The 19,232-nt window shown below is 39.8% G+C and overlaps 1 protein-coding gene across 1 annotated transcript; it reads right to left on the bottom strand.

Annotated features, from left to right (window-relative positions):
* Positions 1-7,935: 7,935 nt before the first annotated feature.
* Positions 7,936-11,087, bottom strand: PAIP2B (poly(A) binding protein interacting protein 2B; the record flags this gene model as incomplete). Its single annotated transcript, XM_084234444.1, has 3 exons — positions 7,936-7,992; positions 8,931-9,107; positions 10,950-11,087. The coding sequence occupies 3 exons, from the start codon at positions 11,085-11,087 to the stop codon at positions 7,936-7,938; spliced, it is 372 nt and encodes a 123-aa protein (XP_084090570.1).
* Between the last annotated feature and the right edge of the window lie 8,145 nt (positions 11,088-19,232).

Here is a 19,232-nt window from a genome sequence, read left to right as displayed (position 1 = left end):
CCCTACTGGATATGGTAAACGTATAGGTAAAGAGCGTATTTATTAGTAGTTTTATATGTGAATGAGTTCTTGACAAATTATGAGAATGGCTGAGATCCAGGGCCAGCTAGACACACCTAGATGGTCTCTATTCCTGCAAGTACTAGCCTGGCTCTGGTTACAGTGTGACACTTGATTCCTGTCTTCTGGATATTGATCTGTATGATCCCTAAAGACAAACCCACAGCTGCTGCCTGTGCTGCCCATGCTGCTTGGTGGAGGCTGAGAACAGTCTGGATTCAGAGTGGCTACATCTACAGGTGTACAGAGTGGAAGCTTTTTGGAGAATTAGAGCATGTCCTGAACATCAGCTGTTCTAGTGCTTTTAAACTCAGGTATCTGTATTCTTCCTCTCCATGAAGGTGTCCTGAGTCGATAGGTTAGGGATGAAATGGGAATTTTCATTTCTGCTAAACACTTTGGGTAGCTTCTGCTGCAGAGGCCCAACCTGCCCTTGAGGCAGCTTTATCCTACAGCTTTTGCATTTTGATCAGGCCCTCGAAGGGAGCCTTCGATGCTTGTTTTCTAAATCAGATGACACTGTTCTTTCAGTGTAGTGTTCATATGGAATAGAATAGCAGTGGCTCCGATCTCATCAGCCCTAGACCAGTACAGTAAGCTGGAGCTTTGAGCTGTAAGAACTCAAGCCTTCACAGGGACAGCCAGTCCTCTTCACATGCCAGTACGGTGCCAGCCACAGACTCACCTCAGCAAGTCTTACCATCACCTGGTAAAAAACTTGGAGAGAACAGGAACAATCAGAGGTGCCCTTGGTGTATCCTATAGTAGTGATAAGTTATTAATGAGCAGTGAGCTGTGGAGGTTTACTTAATGTGATTTTAAGACCAGGATCAGGGAGTAGTTTGGAATTAGAAACTAAAATTTTATTGGTGAGTTTATAGTGACCCACTTATGTTCCTCAGGATATAGTCGTCACTCTTCCCAGTCGTCTATTTCAATTGGACAGTTGGCCGTTTTATTTAGAGCAGAGCAAGGAGCCCATCTAGATGGTTTTAGTTCTAGCACATAAGTGTTAAATAAATGCTGGTTGGAAAAAATGAAGGCAGTATCAAAAGTGACAAGGTCAAGATGTATTCCTCATTCCTTTAGCCAAAGATGTGATGAAGTGGCTTACTCTCAGCAAGACTTTCATTACAGAGGTTGCCATGTAAAATGTCAAAGAGAGTTTTGATGTTTCTTCCCCTTTAATTTTAAACTTAGCTGCTTCTCAATTAAGGTACCAGGAGCAGTTAATGGGATTCTGAACTACCAGGTATTGGAGGTGTATGTATTTCATCTGAGCCTATGGCAGCCTTCTGACAAGGCAGGAGAGCTTGAAACAAGTTCTAGACTCATGACAGCTCAGCCTCATTGGTACCATTCATTCAGCAAACATTTCTAGATGTCTTCTAGCTATGATGGGTTTTCTAAGGATTAAAAATAAGTACTTGCTAACACTATACCAACTGAAAGATAGTGAAAATTTATGGAACTGCACATTTACAACACATGCTTTTCTGTACTTACTACAGCAAATAAATTTAATGAATTTTAATGAGTGAATATACCATTCCATTTTCAAGGCTGTTACACTCAATAGTTCCGGCCCTATAGACACATAACTATGGTGTCTCAGGAAGCTCTACGTAGGTAAGAAAGCTCAGACTTCCTTTTTTCCTGGTTTCAGAAAGGAAGCAAAAATGATAGCACTCAGCATTCTTACAGGCCTTGGTCTGGCCATGATATTTTTACCATATGATAAAGCCCCTCAAACAATCATTGGGAGATTTGAGCTAGATAATAAATTAAATGGGAATTACAAAACTAGTCTTGAGCAGGGACAACACCTACTTAGTAATCCAGGAGCCCCGGGTGCCTAAGCCAGTCTTGGGATGTAGCATGTTCTAGTCAGTGCTGAAAGGCAAATACAGAATCTTTGTTTTCTAGATATAAGTCATTTTGCCCAGAAACAGGAAAAAAAACAACTTTCTCATTTCCCTTTATGCCCAAGTATAAATTATGAACCACTGTTCAAAGCTGTACACACTGCCACCACTATTGCTACCATATATTAAGTGCACATTATGTGCCAGGCAGTATTTTGAAATTAAATTTAATCCTTAAGATTAGATTTGAATTACATCTGATTTCCACAATAGCCCCAGAGGGGAGTTGTCACACCTTTACAAATTGTGGTTTAGGGTGAAGGCACAAAGGTAGAGGTGGGATTGACTCAGGACTGCCAAGCCAATGTTATTATTTTGTAATACTATTTAGTGTGGAAAATTATGTACCTAAAATGATGATCCACCTTGAGACAATCTCACACACCACACATACCCCCTTGTAGTATGATATACAATGACCCAGTCTTAGGAAAAATGGTACCAACGCCTGCAAATGCATTTTAATCTTATTTTATTGAGATTTTCAACAGCTGCCATTTGATTTGTATAGCAAATTTTTTAAAAAGTACTTTTTTCCATTTTTTATTTTTATGAAAATTATTTTAATTTTAAAGCCCTGCCCCTGCACCCCCACCCAAAGAAGTGTTAACTACCATCTAATGTTTAAGAGGGAAAAAAGAACAAAAACAGGTTTTAAACACTTGTGAAACTGGGATAAATGTCCAAATTCAAGACCTGGGCCTGCTGGAGGTACTAAGCCACCCCTGGGCACCACCAGCACTTCATCTACACCAACACGAGGTGAGCCATGCAAGACCCTCAGGGGGATCTTGATTTTCACAAGCTCCATTCCCTTTCTTCTCTTGACTTCCTCTGCTGGCTGTGCCCCTTCCAACAAAGACAGCCCCATCTTTAATACATGCTCAGCTTTGTAGGAGATGATACTGTATTTAGAAAGTTCAGATATTTCCCCTTCTATTCATGTAGGAAAACATATCCAACATAGTATTGATGGTTTCACTTTCTTGTTCACTCAAACACGTGCTCGTACTTTTTATCAGATGCTTGATAAGTCCTGATGTGTAGACAGCACAAAAGTTCCTTCTCAAGAAGTTGCAAAACAGAATTTCGGCCTCAATTCAGGCTACTCACATGGACCTTCTGATGGCAAAGCTGGCTCCGAGAAGCAGTGCCTCTGACATGCACAGTAGCTTCACCTATGACTCCTGTGTTCTGCCATTCAGACCACAGGAGTTTGAAAGACTCCCGGCAGACAAAATGTGGTATGTCCATCAGTGGAATAATATTTAGCAGAATGGAACAAAATACCAGCATAAATTATGCCACTGGTGAACCTCAGAAATAGCCTCAGTGAAAAAAACAAACAAGACCACACATTATGTGATTGCATTGATACTATATATCCAAAAGAGGCAAATTTATAGAGACCAAAAAATTAGTAGCTGCCTAGCGCTGGAAACAATGTAAATAGGCATGAAAGATATTGGGGGGGCAGGGGGTGAAAAGATCTGTAACTGGGTTATGGTTATGGCTGTGCCACTCAGGAAAGTTACTAAAATCACTGTAAATTTTATGATATGTAAAATATGCCTCAATAAAGTTTAAAAGAAAAAAGACTTCTGCTTCCAAACCACCATCCAGCATTAAATATTCCTGAAGACTCAGACTCAGTAGGACAGGATTATCACTTACTGTTGAGCTGTAGAGTGAAAACATTGTACCATTTAATAGTAAACAGTGAAAAATGTTTTACTATTTCAGGTCTATTTTTCTGCAAAATTAAATATCCTAGGATGTTTCCTTATTTTTTAATAAAAAGTGGCCCAGAAGAAGATAGGATTGGGAAAGAAAGCTCAAACAAACCTCACAAATGAGACTCCTCTTAACAACAAAACCTAAGAGGGCGCTTTCTTTTGGAATAAAGATGGTGCTTTTAACTTTCCTTCCTTTGCAGATTTCTTTCCGTCCCCTGGGGAAGTAGTGGTGGATCTCTTAGCTGTACTCTGTAGGAATCAGTGTACTTAGCTGTCCTATTCCTATGCCCTCTAAAAAAACTAGATTAAGGGGGGGTGGGGTGGGATGGAGGTTGGGTGGTGAGGGCAGGAGATAGCCAGGGAGCCAGCAGGAAACTTGAGTGTCTCTTGGGTTGGTCTGCTGCTCTTTAATCCCTTTGTCACCAGTTGCAGCTTCAAGAAGGGAGAAATAAAGATAGAAGATTAAAAATAAAGGGGTGGAAAAAACTCTCAAATTGTGACTAACCAAGTCTGTGGATGAAATTCACAAGGTAGCAGAGAGTTGGCTGCAAAATACACCAGGGGTTGGACAATGGGGTGGGGGTATGAGTCATGTGGGACTGTAGGAGAGGCAGGACATCAAGGTTTCTGATGCATACCAGACCTGGGTCAATCCTGTTCTCTCCACCCAAACTAATGAGGTTTATATTACAGCTGTGGAGAGTGGCTTTCCCAATAGATGGACATCTCCAAATCATGGGCAAATTAGATTTCTGCCTGTTTCCATACCTCATCCACATAACCAAGAAACATCATTAACTTGTGATGTTGGGACCCATCAAAGAACACTCCCACCACAGTGGGGTAAGATTGCTGGGTCCCCAATGTTTTCACATGGGGTTTGCAGCAGCACTGACAAAAAAACAATTAGTTAAGCTGGGTTCTTTGGCTGCTGCTTCACACAACTTTCCTCTCTGGCATATGTAAATTGCCAGACTATTCAACTGACTGCCATCCAGCCTCCACAATCAAGACAAAACTTTGACATAGCAATATACAATTAAAAAATTGTCGCTTAGTATTTCACGAAAACATTTTAAAAGCCATAGTTAACATCATAGAGATCCCCCCGTTATAGAGACCCCAGCTGTTCTGACTTTGGAAACTAAAGATGCTGCAAAGGTCCAGCCTTATTTTGTTTTGACCTTATGTGATCCTCAAAAGTCAACTGCTGCCGTCAGAAATTGTCCCAAAGACCCAAAGCTACATATGCTTAGGCCTAGGCTGCGCCCACCAAATTTTCAGCTATAGTTCAAAGCCTAGTGAAACTGAAATTGCATTTCCTTGATATCTCCTCCCCCCTAAAGAACAAGAGAGAAAATAATTTTCACCTTGGAGTTTTAGAGTCAACCGCAAAAATCAGAAGTCAATCACTATTAAACTAATACTGGAACCAGCCAGAATTGACAACTGTTAAAAATACATACTCTATTTCCATACAAATTCTTAAACTTTATCACAAAAAAAAAAAAAAGTTTGAACGGAGTAGTGGCTTAAAATTCAACATCAAATTAATTAGTCGTTTTTAAATACCAGCATCACCATTAAAGGGTTAAACGTGGCTACACTGACCTATACCCAGAACCTCTTCAATGAAGAAGTCTGAGAGAGGCTCCCAGCCTTTCCCTAGTGAAGCTCCAACAAGAAAACAGGCATTTCTGCTGAGAAGTTTCTAAGCTCTAACTATAGCCCGTGATCTACATGACAACTGTGCTCCCTCCTCACAACATAAAATAGATGGAGAAAAGAGCTGAGTTACAAGAGGAACCATGAGAACCACAAGACTATATGTTAAAAAAATGGTTAGCTGCTTCCTGATCCTGGAGTTGGCACACATTGGATCTGAATAGGACTAATAAGTCTAGCCCTCAGGTTCTACTGCTCATTGGGCAGGAAGATGTCCTAGTCCTGACCAAATAAGCCTTGTAACCATGCTGAAGACTGACATCCAAAATGGAACCAACTGCACAGGAAATGGCAGTACAGGCCCCTGTGACCACATTGAGCATCTGGGCCTGTTCATGCGTCAGAAGAGCAAGCTTTCTTCAGGATGAAGAAATGACTTGATCTGGATCCAGTAGGACTTTCCAGACCAGGAGCCATTGTACTTGTGATAGAGACACTCATGCATAGTGTAAAAAATGACTCCTTATGCAAACCCAACACATTTCCAACAACCTTCAGAATTCTGAGCTCGCACAGGCTAATGGAGACCGAAGAGGAAAAGCAGCCCCAGAAGAGGGGACTGCTATCTTCTAATCAGGCCCTGCCTTTTTCAGACGCAATAACCCCAGCTGAAGCTGGAATAATGAAGTTTTTTTTAATTCATAGCCTTCCCTAAAAAACGAGTTAAGAGTTCTAGTCACTTGAGGTAGAGGCTTCAGGAATGAACGTGCACATCCGGCAATACAAGCTCCCTAAGTGACTCTAATGACGGGCAAACTAATGTAGAAGGCCGTTTTTGTTTTTTTTTTTTCCAAATGACGCCATCCTATAGACTCAAACAAAGAAAAGACGTGGGTTTTAAATCTGACATTAGTGTGTCCCTGGTCAAAAAGTTAACAAGGGAACTCATGAGAAAAGGGAAAAATTTTTCAGCTTTCCTGACCCTAGTCCTTTCCTTCCAACCTCTGTCCCACATCCACATACTGAATATACAAACAGACTTTATTTCAAATTACACAATCTTTTCCTGATAGGCCTACCACGTAAGACAACAGCAATCACCCAGAAGTCATGTCCTCCTTAGGCTCCTGCAAGTCTTGGTCCTGGGAGAATGGTCAGGACTGGACATGCTCTCCTTACAACCTGACTCTGCCACCTACATCTCTATCACAGCTCCTATGCGCAATGTAGTTCCTCACGAGTATTAACAAAATCCTGTGACTTACAGGCAGGAAAGACAAAAGAAATGCACCCAGAGAGGAACCAAGCAAATCTGCAGAGCTGGGTGTATGAGAATGGCAAGATTCTCTCATGGCTAAAGCTATTCCAGTGGGTCACAGAGTCTCCCGAGTTTAGTGGGACTCATTTGCCTAGGCTTCTTTGAAGTTCTTTTACATCATTCTGTGAGGTTCGGAGAAGCTTCCAAGTTGTGAACTGAGCTTCTTGCTAGTGTCCCAAAAATTAGATTTACTTGTAAAGGTGCATAAACCTTTTTATGGGAATTAATATATCTGATGGACCGAATGTTCATGGAGCTGGGGAAAAAAGTGTCAAAAAAAATGTAAAATACAACAAACAACGATAAACATTCAAGGAAGACTTCTCCAGGCTCAAGCTGATGGCAGGCATGGCATGCCTCTCATGTGCCTTTGGTAACAATATCTTTTTTTAAAAACAGGGAGTGTTGGGGTGGGAAGGCAACAGGGAACTAGGTACCATAAGGGATGAAGCGGCAAATCAATCCTGTTTTTTTACCTTGCAGATGATGAGTTCAATGGTAGCTGTCAAGAGAGGCTTAGGAACAGGCCAACAGCAACTGAGTGACTTACCCTGTATAGCCCTTCCTTTCTGATTTACAACTTTCATGAACCGTTAAAAGAGTAAGAGTAGTTCTTACTAGTTCTTACTAGTTCTTTACGTCTGTGCTTCTTGAATGGGGTTCAGAGCAGGGAGATGTAGTCTCCCTGGAAATTACCAGCAGGTCATCAGTAATCCCGCTTCATTGCCAGGAACCCCCAGGGGCCAGGGGAGCTGAGCAGCATACTCTGGTTTGCAACACCTGCTTCTTCCACTTGTCTCTCTTCCCATCTGGCTTAACAAACTCGCTAAGTAGATCTCTGGGTGCTCACTGTCCTTGGTAAGTATACAGCAGGGTGAGCAGGGCATTTCTTAAACACCCAGATTTTCTTGGTCAACTTACTTTTTTTAAATACGCACACAGCAGAACATTTCTGATGAAGGGGAAAAAATATGGCTGCCAACAATAATAGTAATAAGAAACTGCTTCAAATGAAAGTCAGTAGAACAAAAGAGAACTACTCAGAGAGAGGTGTGTAGAGTGAGATTGAGCACATTAGTTCCTCTAGTCACAGTGTCAAGTTAAACCACTGTTCCCCTTCCCAGCTGTGCACCCCTTGCCCGCCCACCCCCCCTCTTTAGCTCTGCCTTTTTGTGCAGCACTGTCCCCAGATGTGGGGACAGACAAGTCCTGCTCAGAGCTTTCTGTCAGCTCAGTACTTGACTCCGGGAATAAATTCCTTGGCATCCGGGTTCAGGTTACTTTTGCTCTGAAATAGAAATCAAGAGATAATAAATGACAAGGCAATGCACTTGAAAACTTATTTTCTCTCTGCTTCCATTATTCCCAGTACCTTCCTCTTAGCCTCAAGAAGAGAAAAAAAAGAAGAATTCTTTGCAACTCAGGCTGTTATTGCTGGGCTGTTCTCAATGGGTCTTGACATACTAAGCCCTGAGCAACCCCATTTTCTCCTTTCTGCTTTGAGATTCCTGTACCTTCAAGATGCTTTCATTAAAGGCTTGTAAGTTCAACTCCAAAAAGAGTTTCTCAACTCAATGAGTATCTTAACTCAATGAAAATCAGCGTATCCCATCAACTAAGTTTGCTTACCATAATCCTTTTGTTATTTTTAAAAATCTTTCTGTACTTTCTTTGTTACCTAATTCCCATGTGAGTACTCAAAACCTTGGCAAACTGCAGGGCACAATCAGTCAGAACACAAGTTGTGTGAGAACTGTATCAGCCACAGCATTCTAACATAAGTAAACGTAGAAGGCAGGCAATTCATTTATTAGGTCCTCTAATTATAAGTGGAAAATGGCCTCTTAGGAGTGTATGCCTTCCAAAATGGCAGGAAATTTTTATAACCTCGTCATTCAGTACCATAAAGACAGGTTTCAGGGACAGTATAAGAAAATGATAAGTTAAAACCAAAACTCTTCTGTGTTCAAATTTTTACCCTTATCCCAATTCTACTTTGAAAAGCCCACCGAGCAAATGAAAGCTGGTGATGCTGCAGTAATGTTTCCAGTGCTTTAGGAGGTGTGCTACAGCTTCAACCACTTCTCATTAATGCCCAAGAAACAGTGGCTCAGAGGGCTCTAGACACTTGCCCTGAGTTGTAGGGTCACAAAGAAAGTCTGTGATTCCAAATCCTGTATCTTTTTCTCTACGTCATAAGTGGAACTAAATACATATTGCTCTTACCAAAATATCTTCAGAATCATGAGCATCGTTGACTGACAGTCCATTTAACTGTTGTTGCAACTGTCCCATGGCCTGAGGCAGGTCCCGTGAAGGAATAAACCAGTCTTGGTCTTCTTCATCCAGCATCTCCTGGAAGCAGCGGTCCAAAAAGTCTTGCTCCTGCAGCTCCTCCTCTACCTATAAGCAAGGGGAAGGAGCTCAGACTCACTGTTCCCATGGGACTCACCCCTTCTAGTTTTTCACCACCTCCTTTCTCAGAGGTTGCTACTCTGCAATTAAGAATGAAATATACTAAGAATTAAGATGTTTCTGATGACTTGCTAGAGAAAACATTTTTTCTACCAAGTTCCATCAACAGTAAGACGGAGGAAACAGTTAAATTCAAAACAGCAGTAATTCCAATTTTCACAGCTCTTTTAAGATTTCTAATATGTAACAAATATTTTCCATTCATATGGCACAGAAAATCATTTCTGAGCTTGAATTCACTTCTCAATCTTAAGAAGGAACTCTTCTTAAATTTTCCGTTTTACAAGTACAAGTAACTAGACTACTACTTTGACAGTGGAGATTAAATCAAAACCAACTTAGTTTGTGGCCCACTTTTCTCGCAAGAAGGTCTCCTAAGGGTGAAAAATACTTTCAGAACCTTAGAAAGACACAGTTAATGTGTTTTGGCACACCACTAGAAAATCATCAATACAGTATCCTTTCCAAACAAGAAGAAATGAATATTTAAATAATTCCTACTACTTAGATTGCCCTAAACTAAGGCCATATATGTATATATTCTTTTCTACCCTTTTGCAGATATTGTTAACTCTTAGTAAAAAATATGGTTCTCGCTGCAGATTTAGTGGATTTTAACAAGTCTCCTGTTTCAAGTTTGACCATTCCTTTCCTGCAACTGGTGACAAATTAACAGCTTACTAGTGGCCTCAATAGAGGAGAAGTCAAGCAAAATAGAAACCAACCAAATTAGTCAACCTCATAAATTCATAAGAAAGGTCATTGGCAGCAAGACTTCAAATAAAAACCAGAGTATTTCAGGATCACAATTAGCCACATTTTTAAAAATCTCAAGTAAATTAACAGTTATGAAGGACTTAAAATAACAACAAAATTATTTCCAACCTATAAGATTTAACATGATTACTCAAGATCTCACCCTAACTTCTCCCAGGAGCATAACAGCATCCTCCCTCTTATTAAATGGTGACCTGGACACAGGGCCGTGACGAGAAGCATTATCTATGTGCCATTCTCACAGATCATGACACAGTGAGAAACTGCTGGCTGGTCCCCTAAACTTGTTTCCTTCTTTCAGAAGACCAGGCTGCACAGTTAAAATCATATTTCCCACCTCTCATGCTGGCCATGTATTCATTTACATAACATTCCCCAAAGGGATGTGAACACTTTTGTATGGCGTAGTTAAGAGAGACCCCTGTGTTGGCTGCCTTTGGCTCTCTCCCTTTTGCAGCTACCAGGCTTCCAGTCAGCCTTCAGTTATTCAGCTGATAATGCTGGGAAGGTGGCGGAGCAACACCACAGAAGGGACCATGAAGTCAAAGAATCCTTGGAGTGCTTACCCAGATTTGTTAACAAGATATAAGGCTACGAATTATGGCTGGATCTCTGTGGAAGCAGTCTAGCTTTCCCCTACACATAAGTCACTTCTCTGTCTCAGACTCATACTCTTGCCAGTCCTAGTTACTATTTGGGACATGCCAGGCTGGCCTGTCTCCACACAGCTGCTGTTTCCCAGAAGTCTCCACCAGATTACCATGGCTTTAGAATCTCTTTTAATCAACAAGGTGAAAAAATACCAGTATCTTCTTCCAAGCTACTGTCACTCTGGTCTCTTACCAACCGAAGATACTTCTTGGTCAGCCCAGACCAGACCTGTGTATTTTTAAGTTATTCTAAAGTCAATGAACTCTTTCCTTTTGTTAAGACTGTCAATAAAATGTTATAACTGTTGAGTTACATTATCATTAGCTTTCCACTTTTATTTACCTGTCTGTTGAAATCCTCTTCATTCTCCATCCACATGTATTCTGCAAATGGATTCTCTTTTTCATCATGCCCATTTAACCCCTGGTCCTCTTTGGATTTTACATTTGGTGATGTACTTGCTACACTGGATCCATTCATTATGATAGACTCTAAACAGAACAAATGGAAGGATAAGTTAAATACAAGGATCAAGAAAATGAAAACCTCTAATAATCAGATTCTTCAAAAAGCTTCTGAAGTTCTAAATCAAAGTTATTATTGATGAATACAAATTGGCTGCCTGTCACTATTATAAAACCATGCTTTTATAACCATGTCCTATGCTTATCAACTATACAAATGTACAAGTCTTTAAGAGTTGCAAGTTGGGGTATGTGGGGATCTTTTCAAGCCAAATGTCTGTAGGTTCTAGAACCTAATACAAGATCACATAGCCTCCTTAAGGTATAGAGAAAATGCATTCTTAATGAATATTGTAAACCACTGTCCCTTAATTCTCAAGCTCTATTATTCTTTAAAAAATAATAAGTGCTCATTGCATTGATTAGCAAAAAAAGAGAAAATTAAGGTCATCACCAGTTGTCCAACCATCCAAAATTACAAATGATTAACAATATGCCTTCTCAACTTCCTCATGTGTACACAGGTATATACACAGATATTCCCCAATATTCACTCTTCTAGTAATTGCATCATGAGTCATTATTTCCTTTGTCTGATTTCTATGTTAATACAGCCACACTATCTTTCAGGGTGTTTCCAATCTTTCTAGAATATGAAGTTGGATGAACCTTTACATTCAACTTTTCTAATGATTTCCTTAGGATGAGCTCCTAGAAGAACCACCACTCTATTGGAAACTTGTGTTTTATTTTTAAGGCTCCTGATTTATTGCCACACTGCCATAAGACTTTAAACTCTTCACCAGTCTAAGTGTCTGTTTCTCAATATTCATGTTATTTTTTTTAGTCATTGGTAAACTCTTAAGAGAAAACTTGCAATTTATTTTTTTCAGTCTTTTATTATTTTATATATTTTTACATCATTCCCCATTTGTATACAATGTATGTTTTATCATCTTGGGTGTAGTCCCCATGAAATTCCCTCCACCAATTCACCTGTGTACCGTCACCACAGTCCCTTGTGCTCTTCCCACCCCTGCTTTGAGCCTACTCCCACCTCCCTCCTTATAGACTGTCTCTGGTTTATAGTTGCCTGCCGATTTTGATTTTTACTTTATTATAATTACTTTTTTTGTCCTGATTCCTTATTTGGATCCCCTACATCCCTTCTGTAAGTGAAATCATTTGGTATTTTTCTTTTTCTTTCTGGCTTATTTCACTGAGCATCATCCCTTCCAGCTCTATCCACGTTGCTGCAAATGGCATGAGTTTATCGTTTTTGATTGCTGAGTAATAGTCTATTGTGCATATATACAATATCTTCTTGATCCAGTCATCTATTTTTGGGCACGTGGATTGTTTCCATAGCTTACCTATTGTAAATAGTGTTGCAATAAATATAAGGGTGCAGGTATCCTTCTGAATTAATGGTTTGGTGTCCTTTGGGTAGATTCCAAAGAGTAATTGCTGGATCATATGGAAGCTCCATTTTTAACAGTTTGAGGAACCTCCACACAGCTTTCCCTAGTGGTAGGACCAATTTGCATTCCCACCAGCAGTGTAGGAGAGTTCCTTTTTCTCTACAACCTTGCCAACATTTGTTGTCGCTAGTTTTTTTTTTTTTAATATGTGCCATTCTCACTGGTGTAAGATGGTATCTCCTAATGGTTTTGATTTGCATTGCCCTAATTATAAATGATGTTGAACATTTTTTCATATGCCTTTTGGCCACTTGCATTTCCTCTTTGGAGAAGTGTCTTTTTAGCTCCTGTGCCCATTTTATGACTGGGTTGTTAACTTTGTTTTTGTTGTGTTTAGTCAGCTCTTTGTAGCTCTTTGTGATTAGCCCCTTATCAATAGTACTGTGTGCAAAATTTTTCTCCCAATCAGTAGGATGTCTCTTCGTTTTGGTTAATGTCTCTTTTGCTGTACAGAAGCTCTTCAATTTGATGTAGTCTCAGCTATTTAATCTTTACCTCCATTATCTTTGCTTTGGGTGATGTGTCTTTGAAGATGTTACTGAGGTGTATGTCATGTAGTGTTTTGCCTATATTTTCTTCTATGTATTTTAGGGTTTCAGGGCTTATGTCTAGTTCTTTAATCCATTTTGAGTTGGTTTTTGTGCATGGTGAGAGGTAATGGTCTAGCTTCATTCTTTTGCATGTAGCAGCCCAGTTTTCCCAATACCATTTATTGAACAAACTTTCTTTGTTCCATTGCATATTATTTGCTCCTTTGTCAAAGATTAGTTGTCCGTAAATCTGTGGGTTTATTTCTGGATTTTCTATTCAATTCCATTGGTCTGTGTGTCTGTTTTTGTTCCAGTGCCAGCAGGAAAACTTGCAATTTATTACTTACATTTATATTGCCTTGATTTTACTGAGGCTGCTATTTTGAGATATGCTTACTGGCCATTTGTATTTTCTATTTTGTTTTTTCTGCTAAAATACTTTGTTTTTTTTTTTCTATTGGGGTATGCATCTTTATCTTTTATAAGAATTTTTATTTGTCATCATTTTAATTTTCATAAAATAATTTATACATACATATATTATATTTGCTTAATATTCTGGTACCAGCTTTTGCTGGGCTTGATTTTTATCCACAGCTTATGTGTCTGTCTGGCTATGACTTTATCAAATACATAAATATTTTTTAAAATTGTTTACTTTGGCCTCCAAATCTATTTTGATATGTTTGCTATCATTCAGAATATATCTTTATTCTGTTCTTTACTTTTTTTTTTTTAAAGATTTATTTATTTTTATACAAGAACTGAGTATAGGTCAGATGCGCAGGAGGGTGAGAAGATTCACTGGAGACAGAGCGGGGAACAGAACAGGCAGACTGAAGAAATACACTGCTGAGGGGAGCAGTGGGCGAGACAGGAGAGGGCTGCTGCGCCAAGTGGGTTTCTCGCCGGCTGGCCAGGATCAAACCCGCACTACAGAGGCTGCAGACAGATTCACAGTGCGGCGCTCAACTGCCTGCGCCACCAGGGAGGCCCTCTTTACTTAAGTCTTAAACATTCTTCAAAAACCAAATCTTTACTCACCTCTTCCCTTCTCTAACTTGTACTTTGGGAGCACAGTGTTAATACTACTTAAATATCTGTTTCATATGTGTAATTTTTCATTTTCCAGTCACATTCTCAACTTCTGAAAAGCAAGACTGAGGTTTATATATCTGGTAACTTAGGATGTTACTAGGAACTCCATAAATACCTCAGGTCATTGAACTTAGGCAACTTTCCCTTTTGTCTTGCCTCCCTTCAACCTCCACTACATCCCCACCTCCACCCTCCTTGGGGCTTCTCAAAAAATTTTTTTAAAAGATTTATTTACTTATGCATACAAGAACTGGGGTACAGACCAGAAGTATGTATGTGGGGGGGGGGTGAGAGGATTCACCAGAGACAGAGTGGGGATCAGAACAGGTGAGACAGGAGGGGTCTGCTGCACCTTGTGGGTAGCTTCCTGGCTGGGGATTGAACTCATGCTGCAGTGGCTGCAGATAGCTTCACAGGTTGTGTCTCAACCCCTTGTGCCACCAGGGAGGCCCTCAAAATTTTTTTAAACAAATTTCTTCACTTATATCCATCTTGGCACGATCCACGAAAAAGTCCTCTTCTGCTAATCCCCTTTAAAGTTTAAAATATTGTCTAGCCTATAATGGGCTTTTTAAATTTTTTATGAAGACAAGAGGCCCCAAAAGGAGTCATTTATGCTTAGTACCCCCAACCACCAGGCTGAGATTTATTACTTAATTACAGTTTTTGGCTTCTCCCAGGAATGAAATCTTAAACCTGTCAATCTGAAATTACCTGGTCAACACTAGTAAGATAATCTGCCTAACAGACCCTTGCCATAGGTAGATGACCTTGCCAAATAAACAATACACTCTTTGCTAATCAAACTTCCTTTTCACACCCTGGTTTGCCTATAAAAGTTCTTTCATTTGCTGTGATTCTTCAGAGTTCCATTCTATTTGGCTAGCTGAAGACACTGTCTGAGGGCCTCCCCGGTGGTGCAGCGGTTGAGTGCTGGATTGCGAAGCTGCCCGCAGCCTCTATAGCACCGGTTCAATCCCCGGCCGGCCACCAGGTGAGGGTCCCACATGGTGTGCAGACCTCTCCTGCCGCCCGCTGCTCCCCTCAGCAGTGTAATTCGTCAGTCAGCCTGCTCTGCTCTCCCCTCTGGCTCTGGTGAATTCTCTCACCCTCCCGCGCTTCTGACTATACCCAGTAGCTTGTATAAATAAATAAATCTTTGAAAAAAAAAAGTTTGCTTTCTTTAAAAAATAAAAATAAAAAAATAAAAAAGACACTGTCTGATTCATGTATCACTGAATAAAGCTAATAATGTTTAAAATTTACTCAGCCAAATTTCATGATTTTTTTTGAACAGTTCAAAAAAAGAACTTCATTTAAGACAAAACCTATTTAATTCACTGTTAGTTTAAACATGACACTTTTATTTTTTTTAAATAATTTTATTTGTTTATATATATTTTACATCGTCCTTCTTTTTTTTTTTTTTTTACAATGTATGCTTTCTCATCTCAGTTACAGTCCCCGTGAAATTCCCACCACCGATTCACCCATGTATCATCACCATAGTCCCTTGTGCTCTTCCCACACGTTTTGATCCTACTCCCTTCTCACCCCTTGCAGAATATCTCTGGTTTATAGTTGCTTTAAACATGACATTTTAAAATAGTGTGAGTTATATATCTGTTTAACACACAAACGATATCAATGATTATTCCAAACACTACTCCATAACAATAATTTCATAAAGCTATAGAAGGAGAAAAACAGTTTTTTATTATGGCCACCTCCATCTGCAGCATAATAATGACAGAAGTTAGCTCTAAATGCCAGCTCCACTGCGTAAGTGGAGGTATCCCTAAGTGAAGACTCTTATTAAAGGTGCTGAAACTTGCTAAGTAGCAGGTTATATGGTATTATATTACTAAAGACTCACTTGGCAGCTTTTTATAATCAGCACAGTGATTTCTTCCAATCAATAGAGGAATCAGCCACAGAGAATCAGAGTTCAATTTTCTAAAACACCTGCCCCCAAAGTAAATCCTGAGTGTACATGATCATGCAGGAAAAGAAAAAGCAGAGGAAAAAAAGAATAACCCTCTAATTCAAGAGCAAGAGAGAGAGCACAGAGAACAAATTGTAGGATGCACTTGTTGATGAGAAAATGAATGAAATTTACCATAAATTCAACATGGGGATGTTACTGAATTTAATGCAAACACTTTAGAAAAGTGGCAAACACTGCGAGATATGGAACTGTCAGTACTAGGAAAGTGGATCTCTCACACAGGCTATGTAGTACTGATTTGTATTTTATTTATTATTTTTTTTTTTTAGTATTTTTTAGTATTTATTTTCATGTAGAAGAACTGGGGTATAGGCAAAAGGTGAGGGAGGTAAGAGGATTCACCAGGAACAGAGAGGGGAGCAGAACAGGTAGATCCACTGAAATACACTGCTGAAGGGAGCAGTGGCTGAAACAGGAGAGGTCTGCTGCACCATGTGGGTCACCTCCCTGGCCAGGGATCAAACTCAGGATGTAGAAATGACAGCGCTGTGACTTAACCCCTAAGCCACTTTTTTTTTTGTACTTTTTACCATTCAACCTATGCCTGTCACACAATTAGAAAGTCTGGTTTCTCTTTGTTGGAATAGCAGTATTCCAACAATTTAATTTGTATATTGTTTAATAATCTAGAAAGTATTTTCACATTCATGCTTTGACTTAAGGCACTTAATCTAGCCAACCTTGCTTTGAACAAACCATGGAGTTGCCGAGTTAGTCCAAGAACACTGGTTTGTGGGCCTATGAATGACAATGAACTGGAGCTTAATGTTTCCCTTGACTTTAGTATCAAGGAGGAGCTAGGGAGATTTTACTGGAGAATGGAAACTCTTAGGTAAAGCATATAGATACTTCCAACTTGGGAAAGACACCACAGGTAAGGAAGGACTACTGCCTGTAACTTCCCTGACTTTCTTGCTTACAGTTTTACCTAACATTCTCTTTCTGTTCCCAGTCCCTCCCTAGCCTACTGTCCACCATACACTTGCCTTCTAGAACAGTTTCTCCAGCCATCCTATTTTGACCTTTCATATTCATTGTTTCCAGAGATGGGAGAAATGCTTGGTTACTTAAGTAGGCTCAAGAATCAGACTGGATACCATGCTGTTAGCTAAACTATAAAAAAAAAAAAAAAAAGCCCATGTGGTAAGGAATTGAATGCTGTTAATAGCCATGTAAGTGACCTGAGTTCCTCTTCCCCTAATCAAGTCTTGAGATGACAGCTTGACTGTAGCTTTGTGAGAGACTCAGAGGCAAAGGCACTCAACTAAGCTGATCCCAGGTTCCTGACCCACAGAAACTCTGAGATAATTGTTTGTTGTTTTAAACCTCCTTAGCTTTGGGGTAAGTTGTTATATAGCAATGGATCACTGATACCAGTCTTCAATAAACATTGATCACTATCTCTGCTACACAAACCACCAGTTGCCACAGCACCTTTCCTTTTATCAGAAAGACATGTGCAATTGAGGCAGGGCATTGCTTATGAGGTAGGTCTCAAGAATTAGACCTCAACAATATAAAAGAGTTTGTGTCTGGTCTGTGTCTATGCTGCATTATGAAATCTAAGCACTATTTGAAAATTATTTCCTCTTACATGGCAAACATGCTGAAAATGGAAAATAACATCTTCATTTTGGGTGAAGATGGGAAAGCACAAAGCCCAGAACATAGTCAAAATAGGGGTGCTGAGGCCTGCCAAGCATTTGATATATGGCACTTTGCTACAGTCAAGGTTTGTGCCTAAAATATTTGGCTTGAAATAGGGCCTCAGTTTCCAGCCATAAATAATTTCGGGACTTTTAATGTATCTAGAATATGTCTAGAATACATGTTCATCAGTTCAACATTTTTAACACCCACAACTTTCAAGTCCAATATGCTCACACCAAAAACTAGCTATTCTGTGAAGCTGAGATTTTTCAGAAGTTATAAACCTGAATTGTGTGACTGATAACACAGTTTACATCAATATATCAATATCAACTTATCAATATAACTGTCTATGGAGTAGTTGATATAAAAACTAGTCTCTACTGGGTAGTATCTGCCACCATTTGAACCCCAGGGCCTGGCCAAGGCTCTCTGCTACCTCATGGCCATGGCCATGATGCTATGGGTGGCATATCACGGAGCTACTCACGGTTTCCCAGGTCAAGAGGGAACTTAAGCTCATCAAGAAAAGGATGGGGACACATATCGAAGACAAGCAGAAGAGAGAGTAGCTCAGTACTGTCCGGGCTGACATGAGAAGGTGACCACCATGAGGGGCTGGGCTCTCCGTCCCCTCTGTGCATAAAATAAAATCTTTTTTTAGAGAACAAACTAGTGTCTACTACTCTGTTTCCTGTAGTTTCGTTAACTTTATTCAATCTGGTCAATATCACCTACAAAATTAAATATTGTGGCTAACAGTTTTAAATTTTAGTTTACTTCAAATATGCTTACACTAGAGTTAGGTTTTGTCTTTTCTCATTACATCTTTGCAACCGAGGTCATTTAATGCACTCACTTGTAATACTTGGAAGCCTATCACGCTAAGCACTGTGCTCGTCTGGTGCTCTGTCAAGGTACACAGTTCTCACCATGGTGGTATTTGCATTTTCTTGGGAGAAAGACACAAGTAGTCATGAATCATGATAATCCATGTAATAAAAGGAGAAATAAAAGGGATTACTAGAAAACAACATAGGGACCCAGTCTTGTCCAGGAAGAGGGGATGGTTAGGAAAAGTTTCCCTGAGCCAGTTTCATTTTCACTGATACCTGCATAATAGGTTAGGCTAGCATTGGGAAGAGAAGGAAAAGCACACACAGCAACTCAGAGGCAGCAGGCAACTGAGTAAAAGGTTAGAGGTAAGCATATAGTTTGGAGGGTCAAAGCAGTGGGAGAATGGCAAAGGGAGGCACATGGGGCCAGATCATCACAGGACTTTAGAGACCACATGAAGGATTCAGGATTTCATCCTAAAAACAATTAAAGTTTAATTAAAAAGGGTTCCCAGCAACATGGTGACATGATTCAGTTTATATTTTGAGATCACTCAG

The sequence above is a fragment of the Talpa europaea genome, assembly GCF_964194135.1.
Source record: "Talpa europaea genome assembly, chromosome: 6".
NCBI classification, from domain to species: domain Eukaryota; kingdom Metazoa; phylum Chordata; class Mammalia; order Eulipotyphla; family Talpidae; genus Talpa; species Talpa europaea.
This window is presented reverse-complemented; position numbering and strand designations above follow the sequence as displayed.